The sequence below is a fragment of the Accipiter gentilis genome, chromosome 3 (genome assembly GCF_929443795.1).
Source record: "Accipiter gentilis chromosome 3, bAccGen1.1, whole genome shotgun sequence".
NCBI lineage: Eukaryota > Metazoa > Chordata > Aves > Accipitriformes > Accipitridae > Astur > Astur gentilis.
In genome coordinates, this window is record NC_064882.1 from 15,949,327 (window position 1) to 15,965,052 (window position 15,726).

Sequence of the window (15,726 nt, forward strand, 5' to 3'; positions counted from 1 at the left end):
GGAGTGCAAACAATGCATCGCAGAGGGAGAGCAACTGATGCGCTTCAGAGCAGGAGCCTGCTTTTTGAATTAAAACAATAAAGCAGACCACCTTAAGAGGATCCAAGCACCCAGAGGAGCAGACAGACAACTGTTTAGGATCCTTTATGTGAAGCAGGATATCATTTCCCAGAAACCAAAAGAATAGCAACTGCTCTCACTATTTCAGTTTCCCAGACACGCTCTAATCACAACACTCCTGTAGAAAAGGTTGAGATGTGACATTTCACTGACAAAAAAAAAATCCTACTGTGAATGTTACAAAGTTTGTAGCACACAATGACATAAGAATGCCTAGTTTCTGTACACAGAGTGGGCTAAAACACAAGATGCCAAAATCAGATGAGGATTGTCCTTCCATACGTACAAAAGCAGAACTTCAGGTGCATATTACTTTTAAAGAAACTGAATAATGTTGGCAACCTCCAGAACCAATACACAGTTACTCAAGAGCATTTTAGATTAACATTTTACTCTGAAAGCTACATTCTCCATGAGGTCTGGTTAAAGCACTTTATCATTTACAGGATTTAGGTTCATAGTTACAGGAAGACAAAAACTCACAGCTGTCAATGCCAAGGTAAAAGCTATTTCACATAGAACAGGGCAAACCACTGTGTGTATGTGTGTATATATATCTGTGTGTGTGTATATATATATATATATATATAAACCCATCTATCTGTATTGACTGATTTATTGAGCTTAGAGGAAAGAAATAGAAAAATGAGAAAGCCTACCATGCATTTTAAATGGAAAATTATTAGCAAGGCCCCAAACCAAAAAAAGCATAGAGGAAATGAAAAACAATGATAATATCTGCAGCCTGCCCAGCGGATATTAATAATGTTTTATCTTAGTTTCTAAACAAATTGCCCGCTAAAGAAGTTAGTGCACTACTATCAATAAACAGAGATTTGAAGAAAACTTATAGACAAGAGCTTCTATACACACCTAGCTTAGAAGAGAAAGTGTCTCACGACAGAAGGAAAATATTTACTCAGTAACTTCAGTATTAATGCACCATTCCTGTCAAGTTCTGAACAATTTCTGCCTCACCCACTCAAAGCACCGTCACATTGTCAACAATTGAATCCTTCTGCTGTGGACAAGTAAGAGGCATAACAGTCCTACATCTTGAATTTGGATTAAGCTTCCTAGGACTGATGTCCTTCTTGAAATTCTAAAGAAATTCCTGCCATTCTCTTTCCACTTCATTTGGAAGCTTTGATAGAAATCAGGCATAGAACTGAAAGATGAAAAAGCTCCCAGTGAAATGCATTAAAGCTGAGCCATCATATGGTTCCCAAGAGCACAAACCATGACCAAAACATTTAGAAGTGTGATGCAAAAATAACATAAAATTCAGTCAACTTAGCACTACCAGTTTCTATCCTCTAACAGATTCCTAAAAGAGTTAAGGACTCTCACTCCTGCATACCTTTGATCATTGAACTTGGCTTCTCTTAAGTCTTAACAGTTAAACCTGGTAAACATTTTTAGTATTTTATAAGGCAAGGTCATGTCATGTTTCCTTAAAGAAAAAGAATACCGTTAGAATGATTTCCTGAATGCAATTACCAAATATTGCCATCTGGATTTTGTGATAACAATTACTGCTTAACTGTAATAAAAGGGCACATTTAAACAGCATGACCAAAATATTCCTGCTGGATCAAAGCAATATTTGTTTGGATGATCAAAACTTGTCTTTTTAGAAATGTGTGTATCTTATTGTGTGCTTTTTAATATATTTACATGCAATTTGTGTGGCATCATATTTCACAGGCATTTTGCCTCAAATTCAGGTCAACTGCTCATAGAAAAGAAAAAGCTGATCAGATTTAACACTCTTGCCTGATCGGGCCACTCATTGAGCAAGTCACATTTCAGCATGAGGTAAGTTAGGAGAATCTAGGACTTGCTGAGTGAACATGCAGGAGGAATCTAGCTACTAATGAAGTTTTATGTGTCATTAGCAGCAATTCCATTTAAGGCATATGGCTGGTAGCTGATAAGAAGAAACCTTATCAACTTCAGTCATTCATCACCATAAAGATTGATCCACTTCAAACTGATTTTTGCAATACTCAACTACTAGATTAATAGATAGCCCAAAAGCCTTCTTACAGTGTACCAGCAACCCAAATGGTTGATAAAAATCTAAAGCATTTTTTTGGAAATGAGGTCAGAAAGGTACAATTGTAAAAGCAAATAAAAAGTTTCACTTCTTCATACTTTTACAGTAAAGCACTGCATTTAGTGTCATATTAACCTATTTATATATTCCATTAATTCTGCTAGTCTAGTTATTGCAGTAAAAAAAAAATCTTCTATTTCAAAAAATGTAAGGCAAGGTAGCCTCTCAAAGAGATTGTTGTATACAATACAGCTAGAATGAACATAAATCCCTGGCAATTCATGCCCTCTTCAAGACAGCTTTTAATAGTTTTTATTTTCCCTTATGTACTTTTACTATCCTCCAGCCCAATAATAATAAAAACCCCAGCTTTGTCAAAGAAGTTAATTTCAGCAAGTTGCCTTTGTTTTCCAAAACACACTGTTCAGGGAAACATGGGATGGGATTTCCATTTAAGTCACCAGGATGTGTAATGTTACACTGGACATGAGGTTTGCATGTTTGGCTAACTTGTTTTTCACTCGCCAGATCTGTAGATAGAAGGTAATGGAGTTCATTAACCATACGCATCTACAACTTGTAGTAATTCCACTTCATATCCAAATACCAAGTTGCATAGCCTACATGTAAAAAAAAAAAAAAATTCAGACACAGCAGTAAAGGAGGAGGAAGAACTCTCAATGCTCTCTAGACCTCTGAACATGCCCTACACTTAAACATGCCAGACTTTGCAGTGAGATCAAGTTACGGCCCCACTGAAGAGACTGATGAAGTAGGTAGCAAGTGTATTAATTCCCCTAGGCATCTGATCTTAAGCACAATCTGAATATACCTAATTGATACCCAAAAACATCTCAGTAAAAGGCATCACAGAAAACATACTTTAAAAAGCATGCTTGAAAACAAAACCCACTTACTGCTGTGTGCATTTGTGCACTCCTCTAAATTTTAGAGCGTTTGACCAAGTAAGGTGAAGGGGATTCACTATGGTCTTCACCAACATGGAGATATTCAAGTCCCACATCTCAGGAGAGATCCCTGAAATCATATCCTGTAAACCACAATCGATAGGCATAGTTGCACCATTTACATGATCTGAACAGGACCCAGAGTACATACTACCTTAACCATAAATACATCACCATGTGGAGAAAGAAGAAAAAGAAAGCAATACTCTCATCAAGCAACTACATTCTTACTTTGCTTTTCTATTGTTATAATTTAAGGACCATGTTGTACACAGATCTCAAAGTATTAGCATCACCACTATCTCCTCCTGTAGCTGAAGTCTGCACAATACTTTACCAGGACATCTTCTATGTTAGGAAATTATACCAAATTCTGGACAGTCCAGAGTGGACAGCGCAGCCTTACAGTTCTGACTAAAGAATCCAAAATCTAGAGAAGGACAAGATTTCAGAAACAACCTTTTGCATTATCTATTCCCCAGTTCAAGATCACTGACTATGCAGAGTGCTGGCAGTGCAACCTATGAGGTGCCCTACTCCTTCCATTACTAAGTTGCTCCACAAATACCTCACCTAATTGTAGCTTGAATTCCTCTCTTTGCACAAACACCTAAACATATGCTGGTATAGCTAATTCATTCCTTCACTGTATGTAGTCCTAGCCCTGCAACTTCTAGGGTATCTAGAAAAGCATTACCTCTGTCAGTCAAAACAGATTTCTACTTGTATTCAAATACCTTCTTTATACTGTTAGATAACCTTCAAAAAACAGAGTAGAGAAAGGAGATATATTTCAAAGCATCCTGTCTGCTCAGTTTTATCATCCCACACATTAATCACACTTGCAGAGTCTGAGTCTCTAGTTAGGTCTTTTACAGAAAGATGAAGATTCACATTAAAATACTCTAATAGGATTAAAAATAAAAATTATTAAGTTTCATATTTTTAGTATATCAGTACCCCAGTGAATTTAGTAATTATGGATTAAATGCAATTTTGATTTCATTCTAGTTTACTACCAAAAGTAGAAGATGGTCACATGGAGTTCATGATAACTAAGAGAAGGAAAAAGAACAAAATGTTTTAAGTAATAATTTGAATGACTAAAGTAAACAAAGACAAAGAGGCTACAATTACCAGGAAAAGTTTAAGCAGCACCAACCAAAAAAATGCCTCTCTTACTTTATTGTTAAAATAACTATATTCTGCAGCATAGTGCAGAAAAAAACATTGCAATATAAATATAAGAATTCATTATTCAAAAGAAACAGACTCTTGGAGGATAGCACAGTTTTGAGTTAAAGGCTTAACTTTAGATGCAGAATGCATGGCTGCCACTGACAAGATCCAAGAAACAAAATACCTGAAAAAGCCTGAATGTGTAGTCAGCAGGACCTGATAAAGTGCTGTATTAAGGGAGTTAGCTAATTAATTAGCTGAACAAGTGTCAATTATTTTCATAAGTCATGAAAAACTGGCTAAGTATCAAAGGACTTCATAAAACAATCAAGCTTCAAAAACGTTTAGAAGTTATAAAATAAAACACAGAAATAACCTTATGTTTTAAGTAGGATTTTTTACTATATTAACTACACTTTTGCTCTACAAGCTCAAAAATCTCCATTGAGGAGACATTTACATGGGTCAGACACGAACACATGCATATCTAAACCTACAAAAGTTAAACAGAAATGTAATATGCAAGATTCAGGACTAGACTTTGTCATAGTTGGCCTATGTAAGGCAACTGGATAAGGAAAGTAACTGAACATGCTAGGTTTTTAATAGTAGAGAGGACAGCTGTAATATGTAATTCATAGTAATATGAAATTATTAAAAAGCCAAACTAAAAGCAGAACAGAAGATAGTTTTTATCCTTCAAGCAGCAGATGCTGTAGCCTACAACCTCAAGCAACTCTGTGAGCTCAAAATGTCATTCCACAAAGGGACTGCACAACTGTAATTACCACTTACGTTATAAACTTGATATACAAATGTTTTATACAACACAGCCAAACTCTACTAAGCTTAATGACCAGCACATTTGAAATTCAAAAGTAATTTGCTTTAGATTCAGAAGAAAAGAACAAGAAAAAGTAATGTAATGGCATAATTAGGCTAAGGACTGCAACAACTTAAGATGAAGATGAAGAACTTGGGGTATTGGAAAACGGTATTATCAGATACAATCATCAGAAGAAAATAAAAACCTAACAGTAAATCCTATTAGGTGGGAGAACAGTCTCCCCAGAAAAATGACAGAAGTCCTGCCACCACTTTAGCAATCACAAAGAAGAGTGTTGTCATGAAGAAGCCTGTACTGGCACGGCTGCAAATCATTTCCATTTCAAATTTCTGGGACTATTTTATGTCACCAAAATATTGCCAGGGTTTTTTTTTTTTAAATTCTGTCATAAAAGCAGCAATCCATTCAATGCAAGTTATCAATTTGCTTATCTTTCTTAGAATGTGAAGGACTTGCAATAATAGCATATAAAAATAGGAGTTTCTCTATCTGAAATGGAGCTTTGAGGATCACTATAAAATATCTTTCAACTTATTTCATGGCAATTCCTTATTATTGAAGTTCTAACAAGAAAAAGAATCATTATTACATTTGATATATGCACCAAACATTAAAGAACATGTTCTTATATAGATATCTTATAATATCTCATAGCATTCAATGAAAAGTTAACAATACTTTTTTATTATGCTTCCTTTCGGATTTATTAGAATATGAGGAAGAGGCCTAAAACAAAAGTTCCTTTTTTTAGCTCTGATTGTTATCTTAGCCAATAAAATGTGACCTTCAAAACACTTTTAAAAAGGAAGAGGATAAATCTGAAGACCCAAAACAATAACAAAAAACCTCAATGCTTTCCCCACTCTAATTGTACTGACTGATTTTTCCAGAGCACTTAGAACTCAAGCAGATACAATCTGTATTTTCCATGTGGTTGCACAGGATGTGCTGTATAAATGGTTATAGAACGGAACAGGGGAAAAGATCAATTACGCCACTGATCTGTCTTATGACAGCAAGGATGCCAAATGGAGACATCTGGGACAGAAAAGTTTCAGTAATCCAATTACAAAATGCTATCAAGATGCTGTAAGCATCCTTTATTTCACTTATTGTATGCAATCACTGAAGACATCAAGGTTTTCTATACAGATTTGTTAAAATAAGAACTGCTAGTTAATTTTGTCAAGTTTCTCCAAAAATTTAGTTAATTAGGAATAAAAGAGGAAGGTATATAGAGGGGTTTGCTGCTTGTAAAAATCATCAGAAAATAAAGAATTGTTGCAAACATTTTTTTCCCATTCTTTTTAGGACAGAGTAGAGAAAAACATTTAGAATTGCATTTAAAGAATTTTACATTTCAGGCACAACTTATCACTGTTATTTCACTTCAAACCCAGGACAGTTATTTTAAAGCTTTAAGCATTGAATAAAAAAAAAAACCAAAACCAAACCTCCTGTCTCTCTACAGCAACAATAGATAAAATGGCAAATTACACAACTGGATATAAACCCTCCACTTAAAATACCTCTTTAAAATGGCTTGAAGCCAAATCTATAGACAGAGTTTCCCTTCACAGATTAAACCTCTGTCACATCTCAGTTGTTAATAAAGTTTTTAAAGAGGAGTCTATACCGGGTATAACTGCCAAACTTTTTCCTGCATGCTGTTTGAAAAGCAAAAACATGCAGTACTGCACAGTCTGGAGAGCAAACCCAAAATTTTAATGATTAGAAGACCAAAAAGACTTTATATTCAAGTTTAATGTTAAACAGAATTTCAAGACATAAAGAGAAAAAACTTAAGTTGTAATTATCACTATTTTGTTGCAATAGTATCAGAGATCCCAAGACATCAAGAATCTGTCTCATACTACACATGCCATTTAATCTATGCTGAACATTCCTCATCCATCAAACATCTTTTTTCTTCTTTTCTTTTTTTCTCCACGTCCTCTACCACATTTCTCATAATTTCTTTCTTTAAATTAAAAAGGCAGGCAGAACATTGACCAGAAGGAAAGAATGCTACAGGTCATAGAAAACAGCATCAGGAAACAGAGGAAGAAACTAATTAGTGCCTTTTCCATTTTGGAGCAACAGAGACCAAGGGCAGCAGGCTTTGCTGCACGTTTTGCAGGCCCTAGCTCTGAAAGGGTGAGAATTGCTACATTTATGGTGAAACACCACCACAAATGACCTCAGTACCAGGGAGGATTATGGAATGGTTTGTCTTGAAAGCACTCACATGGCAAGTCCAGGATAAGAAGGGGATCAGGCCCAGTCAGCATGGGTTTACGAAAGGCAGGTCCTGCTTGACCAACCTGATCTCCTTCTATGACCAGGTGACCCACCTAGTGGATGAGGAAAAGACTGTGGATGTTATCTTCCTTGACTTCAGCAAGGCCTTTGACACTGTCTCTCATGGCATACTCCTTGAGAAGGTGGCGTCTCATGGCTTGGACAAGTGTACTCTTCATTGGATGGATGGACAAGCCCAGAAGGTTGTGGTGAATGGGGTGAAATCCAGTTGGTGGCACATCACAAGTGGTGTTGGGCCCTGTTCTGTTTAATACCTTTATCGATGATTTGGACAAGGGGATTGAGAGCACCCTCAGCAAGTTTGCTGATGACACCAAGTTGGGAGGCAGGGTCGATCTGCCTGAGGGTAGGGAGGCTCTGCAGAGATCTGGACAGGCTGGATCGACGGGCTGAGGTCAATCGTATGAAGTTCAACAAGGCCAAGTGCCAGGTCCCGCACTTCGGTCACAGCAACCCCAGTGGCTGGAAAGCTGCCCAGCAGAGAAAGACCTGGGGGTGCTGGTTGACAGCCGGCTGAATATGAGCCAGCAGTGTGCCCAGGTGGCCAAGAAGGCCAATGGCATCCTGGCCTCTATCAGAAATAGTGTGGCCAGCAGGAGCAGGGAGGTGGTTGTTCCCCTGTGAACTGGTGAGGCTGCACCTCGAGTCCTGTGTTCAGTTTTGGGCCCCTCACTACGAGAAAGACATTGAGGTGTTGGAGCATGTCCAGAGAAGGGCAGCCAAGTTGGTGAGGGGCCTGGAGCACAAGTCTTATGAGGAGCGGCTGAGGGAGCTGGGGCTGGTTAGTCTAGAAAAGAGGAGGCTGAGGCGAGACCTTATCGCTCTCTACAACTACCTGAAAGGGGGTTGTAGTGAGGTGGGTGCTGGTCTCTTCTGTCAGGTGGCTGGAGACAGGACAAGAGGAAATGGCCTCAAGTTGAGGCAAGGGGGATTTAGGTTAGATATCAGGAAAAAAATTTTACTGAGAGGGTTGTCAAACATTGGAATGGGCTGCCCAGGGAAGTGGTTGGGTCACCATTCCTGGAGATATTCAAAAAGCAAGTGGACAGGGTACTTCAGGACATGGTTTAGTAGGCATGGTTAATGGTTGGACTCGATGATCTTGAAGGTCTTTTCCAACCTAAATGATTCTATGATTCTATGAATTGGACTAGGAAAGGAATTTTAAAGCAGAAGGTACCATTCTGACTTCAAGGGAAGGAACATGATAATAATCATCAGTAACCCCGGATAACCAAGACGGGCTCAATGTGTAAACCCAAAGGAAAACAAGAACACATGGTGCAGAAACAAGGGGATCCTGCCAATCTATCCCAGTTAATTTCACATAAAACAGAAGAAAGTATGTTCAGGACTGAAGATTCTCTCAGGAAGATTACCACATTTAATACTCAAAGCCTTAAAAAATTACACAGTTGCTTCTATTTATAAGAAAAAAAAAAAAACTCTGGAAAAAACGTCAAATGCTACCTTTAGTCTCTGTCTAAATGCAGAAGACATCAAAGAATAATCTGTTCTTTACGGTCATGATGAGGACAAGAAATAACAGGCTCAAAAATGTGGAGATTGAACACACTGAAATTCAGGTTAGATCTTTGGGAACAAAAATCCTTTTAACTATAAGACACAGTAATAGGTTACCTAAGGAAGTTGTAGTGTCACCACCACTAAAGGCTTCTAAGGGCACATCAGATAGACATTTGTCAGGAACAATAAAAGCATAGCTGAGCTTTGGGATAAAGCCTCAGTTAGATTGTCCTTCCAACCCTATCTTCTACAATTTCTCTACAATTGCCGTAACTTCTACACCCAGTGGGGGAAAGGGTGGAAAAGGTAAGGAATAGTGACTGAGAGACCAGTCTTGAAATACTTCAAAAATAGTCAGGTCAAACTAAGACATTACAGAACTTCACATTACAGAAAAGTAAAGTAACTACAATGTTATTATACATCAGAATCTTTTTTAGTAGATTTAAGCTCAACAAGAACAAGATACCTCCACTTGAACAAAGCCGATATGTTGGTCTACACAGGCAGCTTCCCTGCGTCAGATTTAGCAGTAATGAAAAACTTCGCTCCAGAAAAATCACTGCTCCAATTGCATATCAGAGGTTTAACTAAGCTTCTGAATCATCTACCTGAAAGCTCAAAAATAAACTTTACCCTCTATGAGAAATGCTTTTAATATTGCAAAATCAACGTTCTTCTATGTGTTTCAGTCAAAAAAAATCTTATCTATAAATATAAATTGCCCATGCGAAGCAATTTATAATAAAACACCAAGTAGTATATTTCAAAGTGTAATATTGTCATTCTGATTCCTTTCAATTTTAAAGTTTTAACGACTTAGAATTTGTTTAAGAGATATAAAAAGGATCAAAAGGATTGGGAACACGCCTTACAGAAAATGTATGTATGTTAATACAAAATATAGTATCTCGGATGTTGTGAAAAGAGTCAATTATTATTTTTTCCCGTTATGAATATAGTTTCCAAGAGAACAGTCCTTCTTCAGTTACTTGCTGCTATTTCCATAACCAAGATCTGGTTTTTACTCCACTTTAAATAAATGTACTGCTCAGCACCAGAATTAAAATCATAAAAGCAGTCTTTCCAAATCTAGTTAGCTTTTAAGTGTGAGCCACGGGAGAAAGTTACGGTGTTGCTCTTCATCTAATTTCCAAATTATTACACTTTATCTGTGGTCATTTTAAGACAGTCCAATGTTTTCTATTTATCTCCTCAGGGGTTAAAGCTGTCAGGGGTGTCCACAATGCAGAAAAGTGAACAGCAGGATTAAAGAGAAGCAATAGGAACGTTTGTATGTTTACATATTCATGCGGCCACTCTAGAAATAGCTTCCATGACACCAGATGACTAATCATCAACTAATTCAAATCCATTCTCTAATAGTTCTTTGAATTTTTACAAATTTAATCAAGTTGAAGACGGACAACAGTACTTTTCAGTAACTTGTCACAGGAAAAAGTTTCTTTAGTTATCATTACGAATATTTTACTGTATAGGACAATGTATTTTAGTAATTTAAGAACTTACATATTTTCCACTCTAAATACAGCTATAACATAGTATTTCACAATCAACACAGAAAGTTACACTAATGTTCTCTAGTTTCCCCATTCATCTTTCTCTGCTAGTAGTAAGTCCTTCAAAAACACCTAATACCTTAACTTGGTCCTCTCCTTTCAGCAAAGCTGTTATTTCCACCTTCCAGGCTCATACAACTGATCCAGACACCTCTAATCATTCAGACTTTATGCATACTTTTCTATATAGTCAATGCTTTAAAGAAAAAAAAATAAAAAAACAAAACATTGTCTTCACCAAGGATACCTTCCTTGCTTAAGCTCCAATTCCAACACCTCAAGTTCTTCTTATTTTCAAGTATTTAATTTTCAAGTACTTTTTAAGTACTCAAGGTTTTCAAAAAAGTTGACTGGGAAAGAAGTTTCCTTTCTCTACTCCTTAACCTCTTTTTCCACCCCAATGAAGACACACACAAAGCAAGCAGGAAAGAGGAAACTGAGATGTGACTTCTTTTTATCTCATGAGATACACATTTTAACCCTACTATGTTAACCTCCCTCTTGCAGGGTTCACTTTGAAACAATTCACTGTATGTTCAAACATTTTTCCGACTTCCATAAAAGCTACAGCAATCTTATCAGTTTTTGTATGGAAAAACTTAGGTTCACTTTACACATTTAACCTCCATCATCTTTGCCTTTTACCACTGTGCTTCTGGCCACTATTGTGAACAGGAACCTCCCATAGCACAAGATCCTTTGCTCTCTCAATGCATATAATTTTCCTCAGAACAGTTTTAAAATGTTATTTCCAAACTGCTTACTGTAAGAAAGTTCATGTTTCATCTTTCACATACAGGTGTTTTTTCCCATATACATTGGGCAAACTACTAGAGTTTTCAACATGAGGTTAGTAGGGTAGGAAAAGGAGCCAGACTTTAGTTATAACATACACAACTCATACGAAGTGATATTCATAATATAAAACCCTGAAAACCTTGAAGTTACACTTTCCTTTAAGCCTGCATTTAAAGCGAAGCAAGCACTCACAACGTTGCACTAGTTTCTGTAAAGGTGCAGTTGTAGTGCATAAAAACAGTGTTTTGTGTGCATGAGCAGCATTTAGTCCATTGCATTAAGAGAAAAATACTAAACAAGAATGAAAAGTGGAGGTAAAAAGATGCAGAGGACTGAGAAGTGTTAATTAAATCAGTTAAAAAGGAAAAAAAAACTTAATAACAAGCTTTACAGAGGAGAAATTCCAGCCTGAACCATAGTACCAAATGGCTAGGCAAAAAGTATCCATTTCAATCCCATTATGTACCACCTCTGCAGTAGGACTGGGGAAACTTTATAGAAAGTAATTGTAGATGTCCATTTTAATTTGCCATTATTTACTTGTTAGGAAACGATTCCATTTAAAAAAGAAATAAAGATTATTTCAGCTATCCTGGTAGCACAGCTGTCACTCCACATGAAAATGTCAACAGAAGTTGCAATGCCAGTACATCGCAGCAAGAGAGAATCAAGAGTGTCAAACATTAAACACATTTTATTAAAAAACCTAATAAGTTAACGTTTTGAAAAGAAGTTAATTATAGCAGCAGAAGAGCAACACATTACTCCCTACTCTTTCCAGAAAGAGGAAAAAAGAGAATGCCTAGAGTGAAGGGGTTTGTCAAGGGATTTATCTCAATTATCAGATTACTACTTAACTTGGTAAGACCACAAAGTCGGACCACTACTTCGACACTTAAACAAGGATTTTACATAACAATTTTGGCCTTTTAGAATCATAGAATATCCTGAGTTGGAAGGGACTGGGTAGGACCACTGAGTCCAACTCCTGACTCCACACAGGGCAACCTAAAAGTTAAACCATGTACTTAAGAGCATTGTCCAAAAAGCTTCTTGAGGACCGACAGGCTTGGGGCCATGACCACTTCCCTGGGGAGCTTGTTCCAGTGTTTGACCACCTTCTCAGTGAAGAACTTTTTCCTAATATCCAATCCGAAGTTCCCCTGAGACAGCTAAAGCTTAAAAGCCATTCCCTCAAGTCCTGTCACTGGACACTAGAGGGAAGACATCAGCACCTCCTTCTGTGTTCCCCCTCACTTTACTTCTTTGGCCTATAAGCTTTAATAACCTACACAGTTCTTTAAAGAACAACAAAGCAAGCAAACAAAAAATTTTCGAGCCATTCTTCTCTTTGTCTGAGCAGACAGTTCAAAAAGAGGATCTGTTAGCAAAATTGTTCTTTCCCTCTCCTTCCCCACCACAAAGCACAAGTTCTCTGGCAACAGTGACAGCGGAAAACAGATGTAAAAAAAAAAAAAAAATACCAAAAATAAAATTCTACAGTTTGGTAAAAAGTCACCTCCTCCCCTAAATCAAGTTACAGAGAAACTGTAAAGAAACTCTACTGGTTGGCCTAACACTGGGTATACGAGAACCTGAGCTGAAATCAAGGGCAAGCTAGGGAGAGAAGCGTAGTATGCCCTAGTACACTGAAGCCTGAAGAAGGCAAATGTTTTCACATTTTTGCACATTCCCCTACCCAAGTACAAAAGTTGCTGAAGACAGACGGTTGCTGCTGCAACTGAATTAAAACTGCTCCTTCCTCCACACCTCTCTTATCCAGAAGCCACCACGAAGAGAGGGCATCCACACCAGCACACCTGCTGCCACTGCTGCAGTGTTATTTATTAACTCTGGGCATTTCTTTTAAGTTGGCTCCACAAACACGGGGCTCAACTTCAGTCGCCTGACGGCTCGTCGCGGGTCAGCGCTCCTCGCCCTCGCCTGCCTGCTGAGGCACCCGAGGCCCACCGCGGAGGGCAGCCGAGCACAGGACGGCGGCCCTTGCCTTTATGCGCTCAAACCCGGGGAGTTAAAGGCCCACGACAACGGACGGCACCCCGCCTGGGCTAGGACATCACGCCGGGGACGGCGAAACCGGCGCCGCGCCCTGCCGCCGCGGCGCCGGCTCCCGGCTGCCCCGGAGACGCCGCCGCCGCCGCCTTCGCCGGCGGCCGGCCATCTTCCGCGGGGCCGGGTGAGCGGCCGCCCGGCGCCCTCCGCCCCGCAGGCGCCCCCCTCAGGGCTGGGGAGGGAGAGGAGCCGGCGGGGCAGGAGGGGGGAGGCCCGCGCCCGCGGCGGGAGGAGCGCGGGGGGGAGGCAGGGCGAAGAGCGAAGAGCGCAGAGCGCCGGGCGGAGGGGGACGCCGCCGGCGCCCGCGGGCGCTGCCCAGGGGGAGGCGGCGGCACGGCAGGGCAGCCCCGGCCCCTCGGCCGGGCGCGATGGCGAAAGAAGCGAACGTTTCTACCTCCTTCTTCTTCTGTCCTCCCCCGAGCTGGCCGCAGAGGAGGAGGAGCAGCAGCAGCAGGAGGAGGAGGCAGCTCCCGGCCGGCAGGTGCAGCAGCCGCCGCGGTGCCCTGGTACCCAGCGCCATGTTCCCCCCCGCCGCCCGGCCGCTAGCCTCCGCCGGCGAGCACCTGCGGCTCCCCTGCCCACCTCCTCCCCGCTGATTGGGCTGGGGCGCTGGCCAATCGCATCGTCCCGGGGCGCGGCGGCCCCTGGGAAATGTAGTTCTTTCCCCCCCCCCGCTCGCCGCGCCGCGCCGCGTGCCTGCCGAGGCGGTGCGACGCCATTTCGGCGGCGGCGGCGGCAGAGCGGCGGCGGCGGCGGCGGGGCCGTCGCTGAGGCAGGCCTGGGTGTCGGGCACCCGGCGGGCGTCCGCACACTCAGGCCTACACGCAGATGGCGTGTAATGGAGGCTTGCTGTCAGCTTTGTCAGGGGCAGCACGTTGTACCGAGGCTGTGAGCCCATAAGTAGCGGTGGTCCCCTCCAGGGTGGTGGGTGTTTCTGCTCACCTGAGGTTGGGGTGAGCACCTTTACCTGCTGCTCTGAGTTCCCCGCTGCAGCTGCGTGAAGCACGAAGCGCAATCATGAGTAAAGACTGTCAGAAAACCTGAAGACCCTTTTCCACGTGTTTGCATGCATACACTTCTCAGATTTCACTATAAACACAGAAAGCTGCCTTTTCAGAAAATAATATTAATGTAATACACTAATACAATTAGTTTGAATTTAATTCCCAGAGCATTAGCCATGCAGCTTTAATTTCATACTCTGGTTCACGATACAGTCTTCAAATCAGTGATTGTGTATTTTTTTCCATGAAGGTACACACTGCAGCACACACACTAGGTAATGTTAAATTAATGAGCGTATACTTAATTTTTTCCCTCTTTTTTTTCCCTAGAATTCCAAGTACTCGCTACTTATGCTACATTAGTTATTTACACACATCTGCGCTGAAGACTCAGAAGACGGAACTATTCATTTCTTCGGAGATTTTGCTATGTCACTCAAAAATTTTATGAATTTTATAGTCAATACACTATAATGAAACAGAAAGCTGAGGCACTGAGAGAGTATTCAAAAGTATTTGTTTATTTTGGGCACAGCATTTTTAGATGGTATTTTGATGATAGTGTCAGGTGCTAATTTGATGATACTGCTGACATCTTAGCACTGAGCATTTAAAACATTAAATAGGCCGTTGTGTTCCCTTCAGTTATATTTGCAATGTGCCTTTCAGAATTTACTTATATCCATAGGAATTGTAAATCACATTCAAATAATCTAGCAGACATTTAAGATTGATTTAAGTGTCCAAGAGTGTCCAGACCATCTGTTATCCACGTACATCAGATTCTGACTGTCACTGGACAATAATAATTATAAAATGGTATGCAGTCTGGACCCTGCTTCTCAAGTATGTAGGAAGGTTGGTCCAACAGCCCTTGACTATAGCATTTGAGTTCAGACACCAGGGCTGCCATAACTCTTCAAAAAAGGTGGTATCCATATGCCAACTTTTTTTTTTTTTTTTTTTTTTTTAAGAGCAATCACAGGTCCTGTCACTCCAGATCTCAGTTACCCAAAATTTACGCTGTTCAGTAAATAGCCACTCCCCATTTGCAAATGGGGAAGGAATGGGTTCAAACGAAAGACTGAAAACAGAAGGAAATGGAAGAGAAAACAGGACACGGGAAGAGGGCCACGTGGATGAGTGAAGAGAATATAGGAAGATTAGAGCTGAGAAGCTTTGGTTTTTCTGTATGTCTTCCAGGGTTTTGGAGGTCCAGTGTCTTTTGGAACATGTAGACCTATCCTCC

At 40.1% G+C, this 15,726-nt stretch overlaps 1 protein-coding gene across 1 annotated transcript in view; it reads right to left on the reverse strand.

The window, feature by feature from the left end:
* The window catches only part of TUSC3 (tumor suppressor candidate 3), a 135,800-nt gene extending 121,767 nt beyond the window's left edge, over positions 1-14,033 (reverse strand). Inside the window, exon 1 of the mRNA XM_049790928.1 lies at positions 13,868-14,033. Within this exon, the coding sequence (XP_049646885.1) occupies positions 13,868-13,993 (126 nt within the window). The 5' untranslated portion in view covers positions 13,994-14,033. The remainder of the gene's footprint in view (positions 1-13,867) is intronic.
* Between the last annotated feature and the right edge of the window lie 1,693 nt (positions 14,034-15,726).